Genomic DNA, 16,646 nt, shown 5'->3' with positions numbered 1-16,646 from the left:
CATCGAGCCAGCACAGCTACTCCTTAGCTTCTAAGCCTCTTCAAAACGTGGAGGTTAGTTGAAGTGGGTGAAGTCAGGCTTGTTCTTGGAATTGGGTGTTGCTGTTGACACAGGAATTACAGTTCGGCATGTCTTCGAAACAGAGACCAACGGTGATTGGCTGCCTTGAACCGTTGCAATCAAGGAGGCAAAATGCTCATCAGGGTCCAGCTTGCGCACTAAGCACGATTAGATGACACTAGGGGATTGTGTCAGAGGTTAGTCTGTTGCGGGCAATGGGCACTTCGTGACCGCTCTTCAATATCCCGTTTGCCCCGGTCTCTGCTAGGGGGGCGGAGAAACAACCAGGGTTGCAGGAACGTTCCGCACTCTCAGAGGCCTGGCTAGCGTCGCGACACCGGCCATGGCCCATGGGCAAAGAGCGAATCGTGAAAATAGAGCGGTTGAATTTGAGGGCGTCAAAGTGTTGGTGTGTGGATGGCACTTGGAGAGGTAGCGGTCGTCGACGACGGTCGTTGTCTGGCTGCAGCGGAAAAGCTGCTAGTGCGGCGCCACTCCCATCACCCGTCATCTCCCTGAAAAGGAACGGTGGATCATCTCCCTTGTATATCCTTGCAGCTTGTGTGGATCTTGTCTCTGGTGCAATCAAGTACCGAGTTCCTCTTTTTTCCTTTTTTCTTATCCTTTCCCTTTTTGCCCTCTCTCTCTCTCTGCGGATACCTAGGTATACTAATCCTGCCAGCCCCTGCTATGCATCGAATTGGGGATAGAGCGCATATTCCTGGGCAATGCCAACCCTCACTCGGACCTGAGGCATCGAAGATCCGGGAAGCCGCGAGACATTGCTGCCAGGCGTTGAGTGTTTACACTCCAGAGTGTGTATCGATCTCCGTATCCCATGCTTGTTGTGAGGGACACCAATAAACCGCAAGTCAAGGGGAGTGTACGGAGTGTGCATCGACAAGTTGAGCTTCTTTTTTTTTTTTTTTTTTTTTTTTTTTTGCCCGGAAGGCGTTTGCGACCCATCATTTCTAGGTGATATTTATCAAGAGAGCCTTCCAGACCTCCAAATATTGCCAAGCATCTCCATCTTCGCAATAGCCCTTGGTGGATGCTGTCCAAGTTGGGTATGGAATTTTCCTAAGAGATGAAATATTCTTGGTGTGGAGAGCAACGGGGGGCTTGATGGCAGCTTCGGGTGGAGGACAATACCCTGCAGACACGGCGAGACGGACACTTTTCCTGCTCAACACGTGAAGAAGAGAGATCTCTTGGGTTATTCTTCCACGGGCAATAGCTGAGTCTGCGCAAGGCAGACGATGACATGTGGTGCACTGGGAAACGACTGGAGAAACGGCAACATCTCCACTTGCGCCATTGTAGGATGGATGAGGGGCAGCGATGATCGAGGGTACCCCGGATCGTTGATGTAATCGCTGGGGCGTTTGGATGCTGACAAGCAATGCCTGGCCGGCTGGATGGCCGACCAACCAATGCTGCCAGATTATGGTTTCTCGTCCTTGTCGGCCAGCATGCCGTAACCCAAACACGAGAAGCAAAGAATCCTGATCATGGAAAGGATGGAAAGAGGCACGCTACGTCAGTCGAAACCCACTGGCCTCACAGACGACATTACCACCCCCCATGCGGTTTACCTCTAGGTACCAACCCCCGTCACACTCGACACAGGCAGATACGGATACCCAAGGCCACATGAACCGCAGGCCACCTTGGGAGCTTCACTGCCTCATCCCAGGCGTGTACGCTGGTACCCGCGTCATACATGTTAACAGTGATGGATATTCTGTGTGTCCTAGGCAGATGCAGCCACGGGAAAGATCATTATTGACGCGATTTCCGTGCATCCATCATGGAAGGGGTTCATTCATATCAGAGAGCGGACAGAGTTCGTCATCAAAAACCCAGGCTCATGTTTGCATGCAAGCCATTGGAAAAGCAACATGCATCTCATCAACAGCGATCGGTTCTTTGGAAGCGGATCATACAAGATACGCATTCAATGGAAGAATCAAGCACTTGACTTGTATCAACAGTGGCTATGGGGGCTTTGGAAAGCGGCAGCATATCGGAGCTGTACACTGTTTGCTTGTTTCGTGGCTGGCAACACCAGGTTGGTTCTTGATGACATTGAATGCGGTCTTCATACGTATAGCTGGGACAAAGTTAAAGTACGCGACTACCATAATTTGACTATGAGGCTCAGTGGCTGTTTGTCACTTATTGCCGGAATTTGACATTCCCACGGGAACAGTAAGGCTGGTCGTTGCCGCCAGGCCACACGGTCAAGAGCACTTTTTGTTTTTGCTCGGCAACAAACACATGTCTTGGTTGCGTTGAGTGATGATGGGTTACAAGCATGGGTCGTCATCGTAACAGAGATGCCATGATATGACGACAATGTCGAACCCTTCTGTCTTTGACCATGCATTCTTGCTGCCCAAACCCACGGTTGCGATGTGGTTCCAGCAGCACCCTCTCATTCAAGACCGCCCGCTCTCATCTTGTGGCAGGTCCCTTGTCATCTCCCCCCTCCCCCTCCCACGTATGAAGTACTCCGTACTCTACACAGCATGCAACAACGGGCGTGGAAAGCAAAGGGATTGATAGTACATATGGGAAGGGGCAGGACAGGACAGATCCTGGCGTGCAGTGCAAGTGCAGTATGCCTCCCACTTCCTGACCGTGTGACTTTCGTCCGAGTCTTGCAGGTACGTATCGGACCCAACATTTGACGCTTCTTTTCTGCTGGCAATTTTGATCTCGGGATCAGGTACGTAGTGTAGGTACTTTGCAGTGTTGAAAGCACGGGGGGATTTCTTTCTTGCGTCGTCTTGCGGTCGAATCGAATTGGCGGCTCCTCTTTCCCCTCCTCATTCGCTTCCCTCCACTTCAATACTCCGTACACTACGGATACATCGACTTCCTCACTGACGAACAAACCAAGGGCACAATCCCCCCCCCCCCCCCAAAGAGCCCCCGTGCCCCCCTTCTCTTTGCCTTGTCCCCTGCCAGTTGATGACAGCAGTGTCCGGGTGGGCACTGTGGAGGTTGTTTCAATCTTGCACACCCTTGCTCGAAACGCATCAATACGTTTACGTGCCTTACGTCAGTGGTAGCCGTCGAGAGACGCCCTGGTATCCACTTGGAGGGTTAAACGCACGCCGCACCACCTTTTCCTCTCTTTCACGCCCCCCGCTCTAGTTCTTCCCTCCCCCCGTCGTCAGAGAGAGCCCCTGTTCTTTCTCTCTCAGAAGTTGCTCAGAATCCGTCTGAGAGAGGTATTCCTTGGCGCTCTCATCGACATTGGCCTGTGGTTGCTTATTTCATCGCAGGCAAAGGAAGGGTGGGAGGAGACGGACGGGCAGCAGGAAGATACCAGAAGAAGGTATTCAGTACAGCCCTCGGGCCCACTTTGTCTGATTCTTTGCGCACTTCTCCAAGGCTCACCCCTACATTTTGCCCTTTCAAACGCCCACGCTACCTCTCGAACCCGCCCTGGTCTTTCCTCCTCGCAAGGATGCCATTGATATTGTTTGAATGCCAGTGGGTGGGACGCCCCCAAGCGAACGAGCGTTGAACGCAGTATCCGTATGAATGCCAGATGCGAATTTGCGTGCGTTGGAGTGGGAAAGAGACAAGAGAGAGAGAGAAAGAGAGGAAGACATGAGGGACCGAACCGACATCGACAAAAATACGCCCACGGCATTTCATTGCAGCCTGGGTAGGTATCCATACGGAATACTGGTATCCGTACTTTTCCAATGGCTTTGGAGAGACCGGAGACCTTTTCCCAGCAAATTGACGGGAGCCACTCGAGAGGAGCCAAAGCCGGCATCTCGACGCCCGTGATACGCTGCAGTTGGTCTCGTCGATGGAGTATGGGCAAGATGTCACCATTCAAAGTCCTTCTCTTGGTCTGCTCTCCACTCTTTTCACTTTCATGTCCGTTTTGACACTTTCACACTTTGCCGAGTGCGGAGACCGCAGAACGCGATGCCATCACAAGGCACGCAGGCAGGCACGCTCGCACACCACCACCATCACCACCACATCCATCATTCTTTCCCTCCTTTCAGCCAGTGGGACGGTGAGTGCTGTCATCAGGCATTTAGCTTCGCAAGGAGGAGGATGGTATCAAAAAGTCGTTGGACCGGAATACATGGTCCCCTACCCCGGCCCTGAAGCCATTCCCCTCTCAGATAGGTATCGCGACATCCATCTCAGCCCAAGGGGACTTTGTGGCGAGCAAGCGCCGTTCCGAGTCAAGCCATGGCAGGTCTGAATCTGGACATGATGCTGGCTGACTACGTATCCGGTATGGCGTAGATGGCACCTAGGGTCGGAGAATCGAGTTTTGATGTATTTGGTTCCCCTTCCTTTGCTTTGGCAGAGAAAGACCCTGCATATCTCATCTCTATTCTACAGGCATTGACGATTGATTAACTCATGGCTTGGACGTCAGGCAAGCCAGCCGTCCGAATCCACCTACGGTTAACTTGGGAACAATTCCTCTTTCCCTCCCTACTCCGGAGTACGATACCCCTCGCCCTGACTATCCTATCCGTACGTATCCGTCATGGTCGCAGGAGAAGCACAGAAATCATAGCGCACACACCCTTCCTCTACCTTGTTCAGACCCGATGCTAGTCTCCGTAGCCAGCATGGGGACTCTAAGAATCTGCACTTTTGGTCTGCCTTTCGTAGATGCGCGAGAAAGGAGAGTCTGCCCACCAACTCGAACCCCCATCCCGTCCCATTCCATGCCACGGCCGCCCCTCCCATAGTCTCCGTGCCCTTCACTACCCATCATCAGTGGCGCTTTTTTGGCAACTTCTGTTTCTTCCTACCCCGAGGGAGGCGCAATGCGTATCCGCATGCCCTAGACGCCGTGACGCCGTACCCTATCCTACGTTACGCTGAGCCCTGACCTTAAGTTGACTAGCCTAGGTAGAGGCTAGTGTTGAGCTGCTTGGATTGGAAGAGATGGAGGGGGAACAGAGCTCTTACCCGTGGCATGGCGCTAGAGGCGATGGCGAGCGGGAGAGACAGATACCGGCACCTTGTGGACTGGGGGGCTTTTTTCTCCCAATGCTGGCGCAGACGAACACCTACCTCACCTTGCCATACTATGCAGTAAGGTAAGGTAGGTATGTAGGCTTGCAAAGTCTCCGTGCAATACTTTGGTAGGTAGGCGAAAGGGCAGCATATGCTCGAGCGTGCTAGCCTTGCTCAAAGTATAGACGACGTACTCGGGTACTTGGGACGGGACGTGGTCGAGGCGTCAACAGCCGCGCTTTACGTTGGTAGTTCTACCCGTCAGGCTTGGTACCTGCAAGGCTCCCACCTGACTTGGGCGGTACAAGCCTGAGCCCTGCTCTTCACTTCACAGGTTTCCGCATCTGCAGTGTGTGCGGATACCGCTTTCTCTAATGTATACTTGTAGGTGCCCCCTCTCAGTCTCCTTACTCACTGGGGAGAGACTCTGAGAGTAGAGAGAGAGAGAGAGAGAGAGAGAGAGAGAGAGAGAGAGAGGTGTGTGTGTGCGTGCACACTTTCTTTTGCCTGGCTTAGGACAGCCGGGTATCCACTTCCCATGGTCCCTGCCTGTCTCTCCCCTCCTCACTTCTCCCACTCCATCTCTCTCATCCACACACCCCTTCCCTTCCGTTGTCGTCCTTCTCTCCTTCCTTGCCCGCCCCCCCTTACCCCCCGGTCGAACCCCCGTCCCTCTTCCCTTACTAAAGTGACCCCACCACACATCCTTTTCCTCTTCCTTCTCGCTGCCAAAAAATACCACACCCCCCTCTCCATCAGTTTTTTCACCCCACCCCTTCACCTCATCGCTCCACACAAGGCACTTTAACACCAAGTAAAGCGACGACATCATAGCTTCATTTGCTGTCTCTCCTGCCTGACCCGGAAGCACCATAGGATGTAAAAGCGTTGTTCCCTCGCCTCCCCCATCCCTCTTTGTAAAGTCTACACCTTGACCCAATTTTCTGAACACTCATCATCAGAGAGATCATCAGCTCCATCATCCAACCTCAAACCAAACCACGCATTACAGACAGAGCGCTCCGCCTTCTTTCCTGCTTGCCCTGTGCTTTCGGTTCGTCACAACTGAACAGAAAGAGATACAGAGCGCATTGAGAGGCAGCAAAAAAAAAAAGGCACGACGCTCCGTACACTACGTACACGCACACACAACACGGGAGAGCCCCACTATTTGCGAACTCGAGGAAAAAGGGAAGGGGAGAAAAAAAAAACCACACCAACGCACCTCCAATTATCGGTCGTCTTCTCCCGGCTGACTTCAGAGCCGTCCGCACTTTACACCGCACTACTGAACTACTCCTGGGGTCCCTGTCACGGCTCCCCAATTGACCTCGAGACTTTTCACCAAACCGTCCTCGACACCGCAGATCTTTCTCCCATTTCGACTTCGTCCCAGGGACGTACTCCAGGTCTCCTCCTCTTCCTCCTGGTCAACTTGTCAAAAATTGGGCCTCCATCTCTTTCTCTCTTTCTCTCTCTCCTCTCCCACTCTCATCCACAATCCCACATCCTCACTCACTCTACGCTACGGAGTACACACCTCTAAACCCACGCTACGCACTACCGCGCATCCGCTCCGCTCTCGCTGGTCTACACCTACTTCGTACACTACCTACCTTCCTGTGTACACACTCCTGTACCTCAACCTGGTCGTTCCCTCCCTCAAGGCTCCTCTTCCTCAGCCTGCCCCCCGGTCCTAATCTGAACCATCCTGCTACCCTACCTAATCGCCCCCAACCCTGTCCGCCTCGGCCTCTTTCCCACGGGATATTGGCGCTGTCGATCACTCTGAGTCGGAGTCGTCACAGCTGTCTGCAGAGAACGGGTCTCCACACAACTCCCATGTCCCGCTGACCACTGTGCAACAAGCTTCATACGACTCTTGCCTGGTCGGCCCAAACGATTGGTCTCAGCTCTCAACTGGTTCAAATACTCGTGTGTCAGTAGTCCACAGGCACACACTTAAACCTCGCTGATCCCCCAACCTCAACTCACCCAACTCCCACGGGATCATCCAGTTCTATCTGATCCGTAACACGACTTGGCTTCTTCTCAAAGCCGTTGCACTTGCATCCGATCAGCAAACGCTATTCCACCGGACATCTACCTTTGTTGACGCTCAACCTCGTCATCCCATATCACCACCACTACAACCACTCATCACCACCAACAACAACAACACCACCACCACCAACTATACCATCATGACTATGACATTAGATTCTCAGCAGCGATTCGGACCCTTAAACACATTCGACCACATGTCTTCCTACGCACATTCATCCTCCTCCTCCCCCCAGTTCTCAAACCCGTGGGCAAACACCTCATCACCTCAAGCTCCTCAGGGCTTGTATGCCCCTCACCACGGCCACTCTCTCAACTCGGGTTTGGGCTTGGATAGGTCACACACTGCTAGGACTAGCACCAGCAGCAATGCCTCATCTCTGGGTTCCTACGGACAGATCCCAGTGACGGCAGCTTCAGCAGGTAGTCTCCCCATGGCAGACCCTCTGCCTAGGTCGGACTTACTCACTCTTCCCCAAGATATCCTCAGTATCAACCGCATGGCTGCCACCTCGGCCCCTGCTTACGGTGATGCTCCCTACGCGACCGCCGCTTCCCCCGTCAACGCCACTTACACGGCTTCTCCCACCCCCTACGAGACCATGGGCTACGCACCTGCTCCCATGCGCTCTACCTTCGCCCTTGCTCCGGAACCCGAACACTCTAGGAGATTCTCTCACTCGTCAGTACCCTCAACTTCCCTGGTCGACGTTACAAACCCCAATGTTCTGGCTCGGCCCCATCGCAACTCAATGGTTGACTTTAACAACAGAGGAATTCACCACCACGACGAGCGCAGGAGCTTCGCTGATGCTCTCGACGCAAGCCATGGCATGCTCGCCATGAGCCAAGAAACCCCCCGCAACATCTATGGCGCCCGTAGCGACAGGGCTTCTGGTGACTCGTACGGCTTCCCCTCAACGCACTCTACCAGCTCTTCCGTGTCCTCCGCTTCTGGATTCGGCAACTACTATGGCGCCGACTCTGTTAGCGACTACTCTACTGCTGGCTCAGACATCGAGTCTGTCACCTCCCGGACTCTTCCTAGGCCCCATGGACTCATGGCACCCCAGATCCCGCCTGCGCCCCAATCCATGATGGGCCAGTTCAGCTCCAAGGTGTCATCCAGCACGCAGAAGAAGCACAAGTGCAAGGTTTGCGACAAGCGATTCACTCGCCCCTCTTCTCTTCAGACGCACATGTACAGCCACACTGGCGAGAAGCGTATGTCACACTCATTATCTTACATGCCAAGGCATGTTGCCAGATTATATATGCTAATATCATGATAGCCTTTGCATGCGAAGTCGAAGGCTGCGGTCGTCACTTCTCCGTGGTCTCAAATCTGCGGAGGCACAAGAAGGTCCACAAGGGCGACGCTCGCTCTGAGGCTGGATCTGAAGACCACCACTCCGATTAATCGGACTCAACTCGCCACATCTACATGTACAACAAGCTGTAACGGCAACATTGTTGTCCTCGAAATAATCCTCGGCGAGTAGGATTAGTACGAGCTCACGAGTTTTCCCGGTTCGAGTCATGACCAATAGTCTATACCCACTCTCGACACCAAAACACCCTTCACATTTGCGAGTGGCTCGACAACGGGGTCGTGATTTTTCAAGTTTTCTTTTAGACGGTTCCCGTTTTTTATCGGTTTTCACACGATACCATTCTTACAATCGTTATAATATCCATCTATCTGCGAGCGAAAGAGACAAAAGTCAGGCGGCGGCACAGGATTTGGCGGGCGGGTTGTCACTTTCGGATCATCGTTATAAAGGGTGTCTCATGATATGTTGGAGATCTTTTTACCAAATTTTTGGCTTATTTTTATCTGCGACCATTTGAGCCCGCGGGCTCCGGAACGATGCGGCAAAGTCGACGGCGCCTCATGGTGTTGAGGTACGCATGGGAAGGGGGGGACTGGAGGAGGAGAAAGGGGTACAAGGGCGTGGATTCACTTCATTGTCGATCGCTCAACCCCACACCACACAACCCCCAGGATACGGGTCTGGTTGGTGGCTGGACCAACCATATTCTTGTGCATTTTCGGCTTTCAAATGTTCGGAAGAGGAAGAAGATCTCCAAGAGGTCAAGGAGGACCTGGCGATACCCTCACCCTTGGCGTTGAACGGATATTGGGCTGCACTTTTGTTGTTTTCTGCGTTTTGTTTTTCCTCATCTGTTATTTTGTTGCGCGCTCAACATGTCATTCAAGCCCATTGGTATTTTCTGCCAACAGGGTTTCTTTTCTAGATGACGAACCAGAGGTTGGTGCTTTGGCGGCACACCTCGTAAAAACTCGACCCTGTTCCCAAACCGGGAGGGCGACTTGTACTACTAGCTTCCACACACGATGATTATACCCATCATACTAAGAAATGCCACTGCATTTTCTGGTTTGCATCGTCTGGGACATTTTTTTTCCTATGGATTTTTGAGACTTCGCTCCATGTCCCTCGTGATATGAGCGGCGAAGGCGGCGGCGGCGGCGAGTAAAGGAATGGGTTGTGATTTAAGGAATCCAATTAGTGGAGTAGCTGGAAATGTCACTGGATACGGGTATCAACGCACATAGCACATTGCGAACAGTATAATATAATAGTAGTACGACGAAGAATTTGGAAAGAAGATTCCCATCAACCATTAATGTTCATTCGAAAACTAGTAGTGCCCGTGAACTCCACAGTGAAGCTTGATAGATCGGCAACGCAAGATCAGACCACCTCTGATGCCATGAAAGCTCCCTGGGATTGTAGGAACGTTCGATCGATTAGTTGCAGGTGGTCAAGCATCAAATAGATGGCGCGGCACCGAGGGCACGGGGGAACGGTTCCTCTCCTCCGCCTTTGCATCAAGATGGGGAAAACGACAATCTGCATCCTCAAGTAGCCTGGCCCCCCGTGCTCTCGTGCACCATGCCTGCCATCTCATCACATATGCATCTCTCCCCGCAATGGGGATGAAGCCGAATGGGATGTGTGGTTTTTTTTTTTTTTTGGGGGGGGGGGGGGTTGGACCATGGACGGTTCGGCTCTCACCGACTCGCCACCTGCCATGCGATGCGGTCTATTCGGGCAATGATATCCCCATGTCATGGCCCTGAAATTTAGAGGGATTGGTAGGTATTCCGTGGTCTAGGTAGTGTGGTTCAACCACGGCGCGCGCGCCTTTGTCTCATCGCAAATCCAATCGCTTCCGCCGAGTGCGGAAGCTGAAAGTGTGTGTATACTGCCGGCCGGCACCGCATATGCGTGTGTGACAACCCAATGGTAGGGATAAGCCTAAATGAGGGTCGGGCTCACTGCCTTTCTGCCAAACCCAGGGCACTGCCAGGCACCCAGCAAAACGCCATGATTTTGATAGAAGGAGGGGGCTCTTTAGGGAAAGGGGAAAGAGGTTGCGTCGATCTCTAAGAAAGGGGGGAGGGGGTTCTGCGACTGTTCATGTGAAAACATGGGAGAAGCTGCCGCGTGGTCAGCGATCGGCGCGCAGTTGCGTTCGGTACGCGGGGCGCACTCACACACACACACATACACATGTTGATATGCTTGGTATAGGTATGTTAGCAAGGCTAGGTGTTAGGATGGGGTTGCGCCCATGGACAGATAAGATCATCCATCTTGAACGTGGCTCGCGGATTGGCAGGTTGGAAGCCACCGAGGGGTCGCTCGGGGGAGGCAAAAACCGACAAAAAGTCCTGATGGAAGTGGAGGCTCAAGGCGCGACGTTGTTGTTGTCGTTGCTGGCCTTGGTCAAGGTCACCTGGTCCGGGCATGTTAGCGGCGACTTTGTTTTTGGAACAAGGCGCCGTTGCGGCAACTGAGTCGAACGCGGCGACACGGAAGGGCGGCTAAAGGGGAGGGGGTTTGACTCGCCATGATGGAGGCGTTTCGGGGCGGAGACTCGGGGAGGCTACGGAAAGAGGCTAACGAAGACGGGGGACGTAGCAACCTTGGGTTACGTAGATAGAGGGGGGGAGCGCTATCAAGGATGGATACTTGCTTACGTAGTTTACGGAGTCCTCAAGGGGATCTCAACCAAGACGGCACTAAACCAACTTTGCTGTGAAGTGACGGATGGCGTATGGGCCAAAACGGAGATGACTAATTTAGTGCCATGTACGACGTGCTGCTAGTTGTAGCAAGAAGAGACGGATCCCAAAGAGGCCACTAGAATGGTCAATCTGCAATTCTGCCGCAGACACTAAGTCTTGTTGTATGCCCGTCCGTTGGAGCTAATGTATAGTATGAGCCGACCAAGAGGGGGGGAATGGGGGAACAAGGGACGGGAAGACCAATATGAGAGAAGATACAAGTTGGGAGATCGCACATGCATTGGAGGACTGACAGATTTGGGAGGTCTCAGTGTGGAGCACCCCGAGTGTGTGAGATGCAAACGAGGAGAGCACCTTATCGTTCGATATGGGATGAAGATTGATAGAGACTGGGAATGATGAGGGGAACTTTGTCATTGACAATATGTTGCATTCCACCACACCAAGGACTGTGAAGACGGGGGACTGGGATTTGCTGGGAGAAGGGAGCAAGGAGGTAGAGCTCCGCTGAACTGGATAAGTTGGAGATGGATGGGCTGGGGATGACGATGTAGGAACCGTAACAAATGGAGACTGCGGATCTTTGTGCTGCAAGTGGTGGGCAGGCCAAGGCAAAGGCTATGCAAGATGAGGCAAGCCTCAAAGTGAAGCAGATGCTTGCCTACGCAGTGTGTGCTTGAAAAGACAAGCTATCAGAAAAAAGCCTGATGGCAGATGTGGGAGGTGGAGAAAGTCGACAAAAAGTATGTGCCCACACCGTTGTTGTTGTTGTCGTCGTCGTGGTTGTTGTAACTTACCGTCGTTCTCAGCATCGAATTGCCTCATCCCAGCCGCAAGCCCCAGCTCTCCCACCGTCCCACGGGGCGACAGGAAGAGCCAACTTCGGCGCAACCAGAGACGAAGGGAAAAGTGGATGCGCGTGTTTCAGCAACATGTCAGACTCCGCACATGGGCACGCGTCGAGCAGCGAGCATCTGTTTGCTGGGATTTGGCACCAAGGTGAGCTCTGATCATTTCCTGCTCGAGAGATATCCTGAAGTTAAGCTCGATCAAGCTTCGTGGTGGGCTGAACGGGAGTGATTGGATGACATTGCCTTGGGCGGGGCGATCTTGGAAGAGACGGGTCCCGGCGGTGCTGAAGTCTGAACTGTGGACTATGCTGGGGACGTTTTGAATCTGATGCCTGGCGGTTCGGACCACAATGTCGGTCATGTATCCGTCCAGAGAAAAGCGCATGTACACTTGAAGAGATAGGCTCATTTTGATCATGGATACTTCGATAGCACCTTGGTCCTTGGGTCTACGCAGCGGACCCAATCGAACGGCATTTGGTGACTTGGTCCGGCTCAACTTCTCAAGACGGTCGGTCTGAGTACGGATAGTTTCTGAGCGGGCTCCTCTTCTTAGAACCAGGCTCTCCATCCGTACGAGATAAGATAGCGACCCCACTGCACACGACGTCTTTGTTTGATCCTCGGGGAGCATGGTGAGGTTACATCCAGCAGGACCAGAGCGCCAAATGTACCGTACTACCGCACCCGTACCGAGCCCGACCAGAAGCAGCAGGAAAAGGATACAATGACCCAGGATTTGGCTGGGATTTCTGCTCGCGAGGCACCCGATTCGATGGAACCAAACAATATCCAAAACATGACTTCTCTGGAGCTTCATGTCCCATGCCATCCCTGAATTCCATGGTGCTAGGTTTCGGTGGACATTCCACGGAGCCTGGAGGACGGCCAGCAAATGAGGCGACAAGGCGAACATTTCCAAGCCCTGCCGGACGACCGACGATCCGCCAGGTACCGACACCGACACACACTCATGTCCATCCTTCAGCGGATACGCGCGTGACAAGTCTCTGAGCCTGCCGTGACCGGCTTTCCTACCCCAGATCACGGGAACGGGGATGTCCAGTTGCGGTCCTGCAAGGATTCTGCCATTACACCATCCGAGTGATGTTGTGCTCGAATCGCGATGCAGTGCAGTGCTAGCCTAGCGAAGCGCTGCGTGAAATAATGGAAGCCCTGGGTGCCAAATGCGAAGCGATGCTGAGCAAGCGAGAGACGGCATTGCTTGGCACCCGTCTGTTGATAGCGCCTTTGTCCACCATCCGAGGTTTGTGATGGCATGCGGAGGTTCCGCCCAACTAGCGAGGTAGCATGCGGTACCCGATATGCAGCGGGCGCGCCAACGACGGCAGCGCAACGGCAAAAAGCTGGCGAGGCGTCAAAGTGGCCGCAGCCGACCACGGAAGGTGAAGACGCTCGAGAGTTTGTGCTCCCCAAGTCCCAAGAGCCGTAGGGCTCCGTCATCGAGATGTCGGCGCACGAGACAGGCGGCTGCTTCAGGGGGGGAAGCTTGTTTACATCAACGTCATAGTGGCCGCGGCACAGGCTTTGGTCCTCCTCTCTCGTGTCGTGTGCGGTGATTTAGGTTGTGTGTGGTGATTGGAGTCGGTTATTGGGTTGGATGGGGTGGGTGGGTAGCAGATAGCACAGCTAGTGCCTGTAAATGCGCCGTCAAGGGTACTGGGATGTGTGGGTGGGCGGGAGTGTGTTCGTTGTTTGGCCGACTTGGTGCAGGACGGATACAGATAGGTAGTAAACGTGCGTGCCCGTGCCCGTACGGCATCGTACCGCGGCCGCGCTGGCGGCGGGCCATCTGGCGGCCGGGGAATGTCACGGAGGGACAGGTCGGATTCAATTCGCAGGCTTCGCTATCCAGTACCTATGTAGCAGGCGCAGGCATGTAAAAGGTGTGGCCGTACTCCGTACTGTACAAATACCCCCTCGGTTGGAGGATTCTTGGATCGAAAGCAGCCAACGAGCAGTCGCGCTAGTGCGGCTAGTTGCACGCAGGCCCAGCATTGGATTGGGGCAAGGCAGACGCCTCTCGAGATGGGATCTTCAGGGTCCTTCTGATGTTCCTAGAAACCCTAGGGTCTGAACGCCCACCCCGGATTTTTTGTTCGCTGGGGAAGAGTGAGGCGTGGGTGGTGCACGCTTGGGATGATTTTTGGTCCACGGTCGCTTCGCTTCGCAATGGACGATGCATGTCTACGAACCAAATGCGATGTAATTGCTGTCTCGGCCAGTGAACGAGGCGTTTCTGTTGATTCGATTGAATGCCTAGGGTAGCCCTCTGTTTGCCACAAGGCTAGGTGTAAGTTGAAGTTGGCTCCCAACCATGAAGGGGTTGCGTCGAGAATAATTGGAGGAACTTTGGAGAGGAGAGTGTGGTAGAAGCTGGAGGGTTGGGGATGACTTGGGGGTGGGCATGCTCATGTTGTCACGCATCCCTCGTCATTTGTTCGCCTTCCCGTTCTCATCAGGTCCTTCCTGTACCCTCGCAGAGTTACAAGTTGCAAGTGCCTCATATCCTTGGCCCAGCAAGGCCGAAGCGAGGAATGACATGCTGCCCTCAGTAACACGAGCGATATGGAGCTCTCTCTCTCTCTCTCTCTCTCTCTCTCTCTCTCTCTGTTGGGCAACTGCATGAAGACATCACCAGCGGCTCCGTCTCCGATGCAAGTCATCGTCACTTCCAGCCTCCGACACACCGCCAATTTCCCACGCAGGAGCAGTAGCGGATATGGGCAGAAAGAAAATAAAAAGACATCACAACTAAACAATGTGACGGGTTCATCGACCCCCAATCGGCAGGCACGCCCGGCCGGTACTGCGGACAGGTATACAGGTATCTTGCAGTGTCGTACCTGCTAAAGCTGCACTCCTCTTGCCTAAGGTGCCTAGGCTAATAAGGCATGTACTACCTGTGCTACAAGGCATCCGGAAGGAAAGGGCACATCTGCACTCTGCACTCTGCACTCTGCACGGGAAAGCGAAGAGGGTGTGGAGGATGGGTGGATGCCGTGGTTCGTCGTTAGAATTAATAACCCAGTCTCGGTGACGTCGGTGGCTTCACGAGCGGGACTAAAGCGGGGATAATGACTTTGTGGTATTCCCACTCTGAGCCGACATCCACAAACGTCATTATGCCACGACCGCCATGGGGTCCGGCTCATCTAACTGGCTTACGATTCGCCCATGACGAGAAAAAGGGGGAGGGGGGTGCTTCAGTAAATGTCCAAGACTCGCTGCGGGATACGTACTTCAGCCTACTGCGTACACACCCCTCCCTTCACGGCTGCCAAAAAGAAAAGAACTGCAACGACCACTTCGGGCTAATGCATGCAAGGTAGGAAGGTATCGCGACAAAGACGAAAGATGCCTGCCTCAGATCCCAAGGCGGTGCTTCCTTCATCTCTTACCTGATGGATATGTCACTGAAAATTCGTTACAGGAAAATGAAGAGAACAGAAAATCGTCAATTCAGTTCCATGCAACTCCAAAGAACCCTGCCACCGGCCCCAAAATCTCTAATTGACCCCACTGCGAAAATACTGTGCACCATCGCCGATAACAAAAGCAACAGCTACGGGGTACCGAGTACGGATAGCCATACCTTATTCATTCGTACGGCGCAGGCATGGTGCATGTTCTCTCAACCGAAGTTTCATGTTCCCTGTCGACGCATTTCATCTCATCAAAGAACGAGAGAAGAAGCCAACCGACCCTTATTTCCCTGGTTTCTATTTTTCGCAACCTCCTCCACCCTTTTTCAAAGTTCTCTTTGGCACCTCCACCCATGTCGAAACACAAGATCTGCCGCAGGCCCGCAGCTCAATTGATGCCAACCCTCATGGTCCATGAACCATCCGGCATCCTTCGTCCCTTGACAGCAGTGGCCACAGGGATGTCCGTGTCTCGTCTTTTCGCTGCCCGTGCATCGCAGTCGCAGTCGCCTCGTCTCTTGGGACGGAACCATCAAGTAGGAAATAGGGGTCGAGGCATGTTCCTGGCAAACATTGTCCACTACGGATACACTACCAGACGACACCACGGCATGCCTTTCCAGAAGAAACCGTGTTCCTGACCACCCACTGACCGCTAGCTGCGCAGGAGACTTTACGCCATGTAGGCTGCGGCACCAACTGCCCTCCATTGACAAACAGAGGCATCCAGTGCCCGGACGGATACAGCGTTTTGCCTTGTCTCGAGCTCCAACAGTGACGCGCACCTCACACCCTCAGGCGCTACCTTCCACCATGGCATTTTCGTAGATGTCCATGTTCAGGCGCCAGGAAATACCATCATCCTGAGGCGTCGAGCAGCTTACGGAACCAAGACCAACCGTGTTGCACTGCCATTGCGCCGCCTTCTACAGCATCTATTCGTACCCCCCATACGCCATGCCCGCTTTTGTTTACTTCGACAGACCCCTAAAAGAGAAAGAAAAAAAAACAACGGCGGGACGATGCGGCCACACCCTAGACACCGCAACGCCAATGCTCTTCAAGTCTTAGACAGGCTTAGAGGACGGATAGACCATACGAATGATGCTCGTTCCTTAGCCCAGGGTCTCCTTTGCTCAATTGCCCAAT

The 16,646-nt window shown here is 53.4% G+C and overlaps 5 protein-coding genes across 5 annotated transcripts; 4 read left to right on the top strand and 1 right to left on the bottom strand.

The window, feature by feature from the left end:
* Positions 1 to 3,813: 3,813 nt before the first annotated feature.
* On the top strand, positions 3,814 to 4,441 carry BDZ83DRAFT_344596 (uncharacterized protein). The gene has a single exon (XM_060502482.1). The coding sequence runs from the start codon at positions 3,893 to 3,895 to the stop codon at positions 4,301 to 4,303; it is 411 nt and encodes a 136-aa protein (XP_060370966.1). The 5' UTR covers positions 3,814 to 3,892; the 3' UTR covers positions 4,304 to 4,441.
* Positions 4,442 to 7,280: 2,839 nt separating this feature from the next.
* On the top strand, positions 7,281 to 8,560 carry BDZ83DRAFT_565805 (uncharacterized protein; the record flags this gene model as incomplete). The annotated part of the gene is made up of 2 exons (XM_060503797.1): positions 7,281 to 8,364; positions 8,433 to 8,560. The coding sequence occupies 2 exons, from the start codon at positions 7,281 to 7,283 to the stop codon at positions 8,558 to 8,560; spliced, it is 1,212 nt and encodes a 403-aa protein (XP_060370965.1).
* Positions 8,561 to 13,620: 5,060 nt separating this feature from the next.
* Positions 13,621 to 14,001, top strand: BDZ83DRAFT_344551 (uncharacterized protein). The gene has a single exon (XM_060502481.1). The coding sequence runs from the start codon at positions 13,737 to 13,739 to the stop codon at positions 13,953 to 13,955; it is 219 nt and encodes a 72-aa protein (XP_060370964.1). The 5' UTR covers positions 13,621 to 13,736; the 3' UTR covers positions 13,956 to 14,001.
* An 8-nt stretch (positions 14,002 to 14,009) lies between these two features.
* BDZ83DRAFT_601077 (uncharacterized protein) lies at positions 14,010 to 14,731 on the bottom strand. Its single transcript, XM_060507076.1, has one exon. It carries the CDS (start codon positions 14,255 to 14,257, stop codon positions 14,048 to 14,050), a length of 210 nt encoding a protein of 69 aa, XP_060370963.1. The 5' UTR covers positions 14,258 to 14,731; the 3' UTR covers positions 14,010 to 14,047.
* On the top strand, positions 14,604 to 15,038 carry BDZ83DRAFT_601075 (uncharacterized protein). The gene has a single exon (XM_060507075.1). It carries the CDS (start codon positions 14,641 to 14,643, stop codon positions 14,923 to 14,925), a length of 285 nt encoding a protein of 94 aa, XP_060370962.1. The 5' UTR covers positions 14,604 to 14,640; the 3' UTR covers positions 14,926 to 15,038.
* Positions 15,039 to 16,646: the final 1,608 nt, after the last annotated feature.

This window comes from Colletotrichum acutatum (genome assembly GCF_030867785.1).
Source record: "Colletotrichum acutatum strain CBS 112980 chromosome Unknown BDZ83scaffold_5, whole genome shotgun sequence".
NCBI lineage: Eukaryota > Fungi > Ascomycota > Sordariomycetes > Glomerellales > Glomerellaceae > Colletotrichum > Colletotrichum acutatum.
The sequence above is the reverse complement of the archived record's forward strand: the minus strand, read 5'-3'. Positions and strand labels throughout refer to the sequence as shown.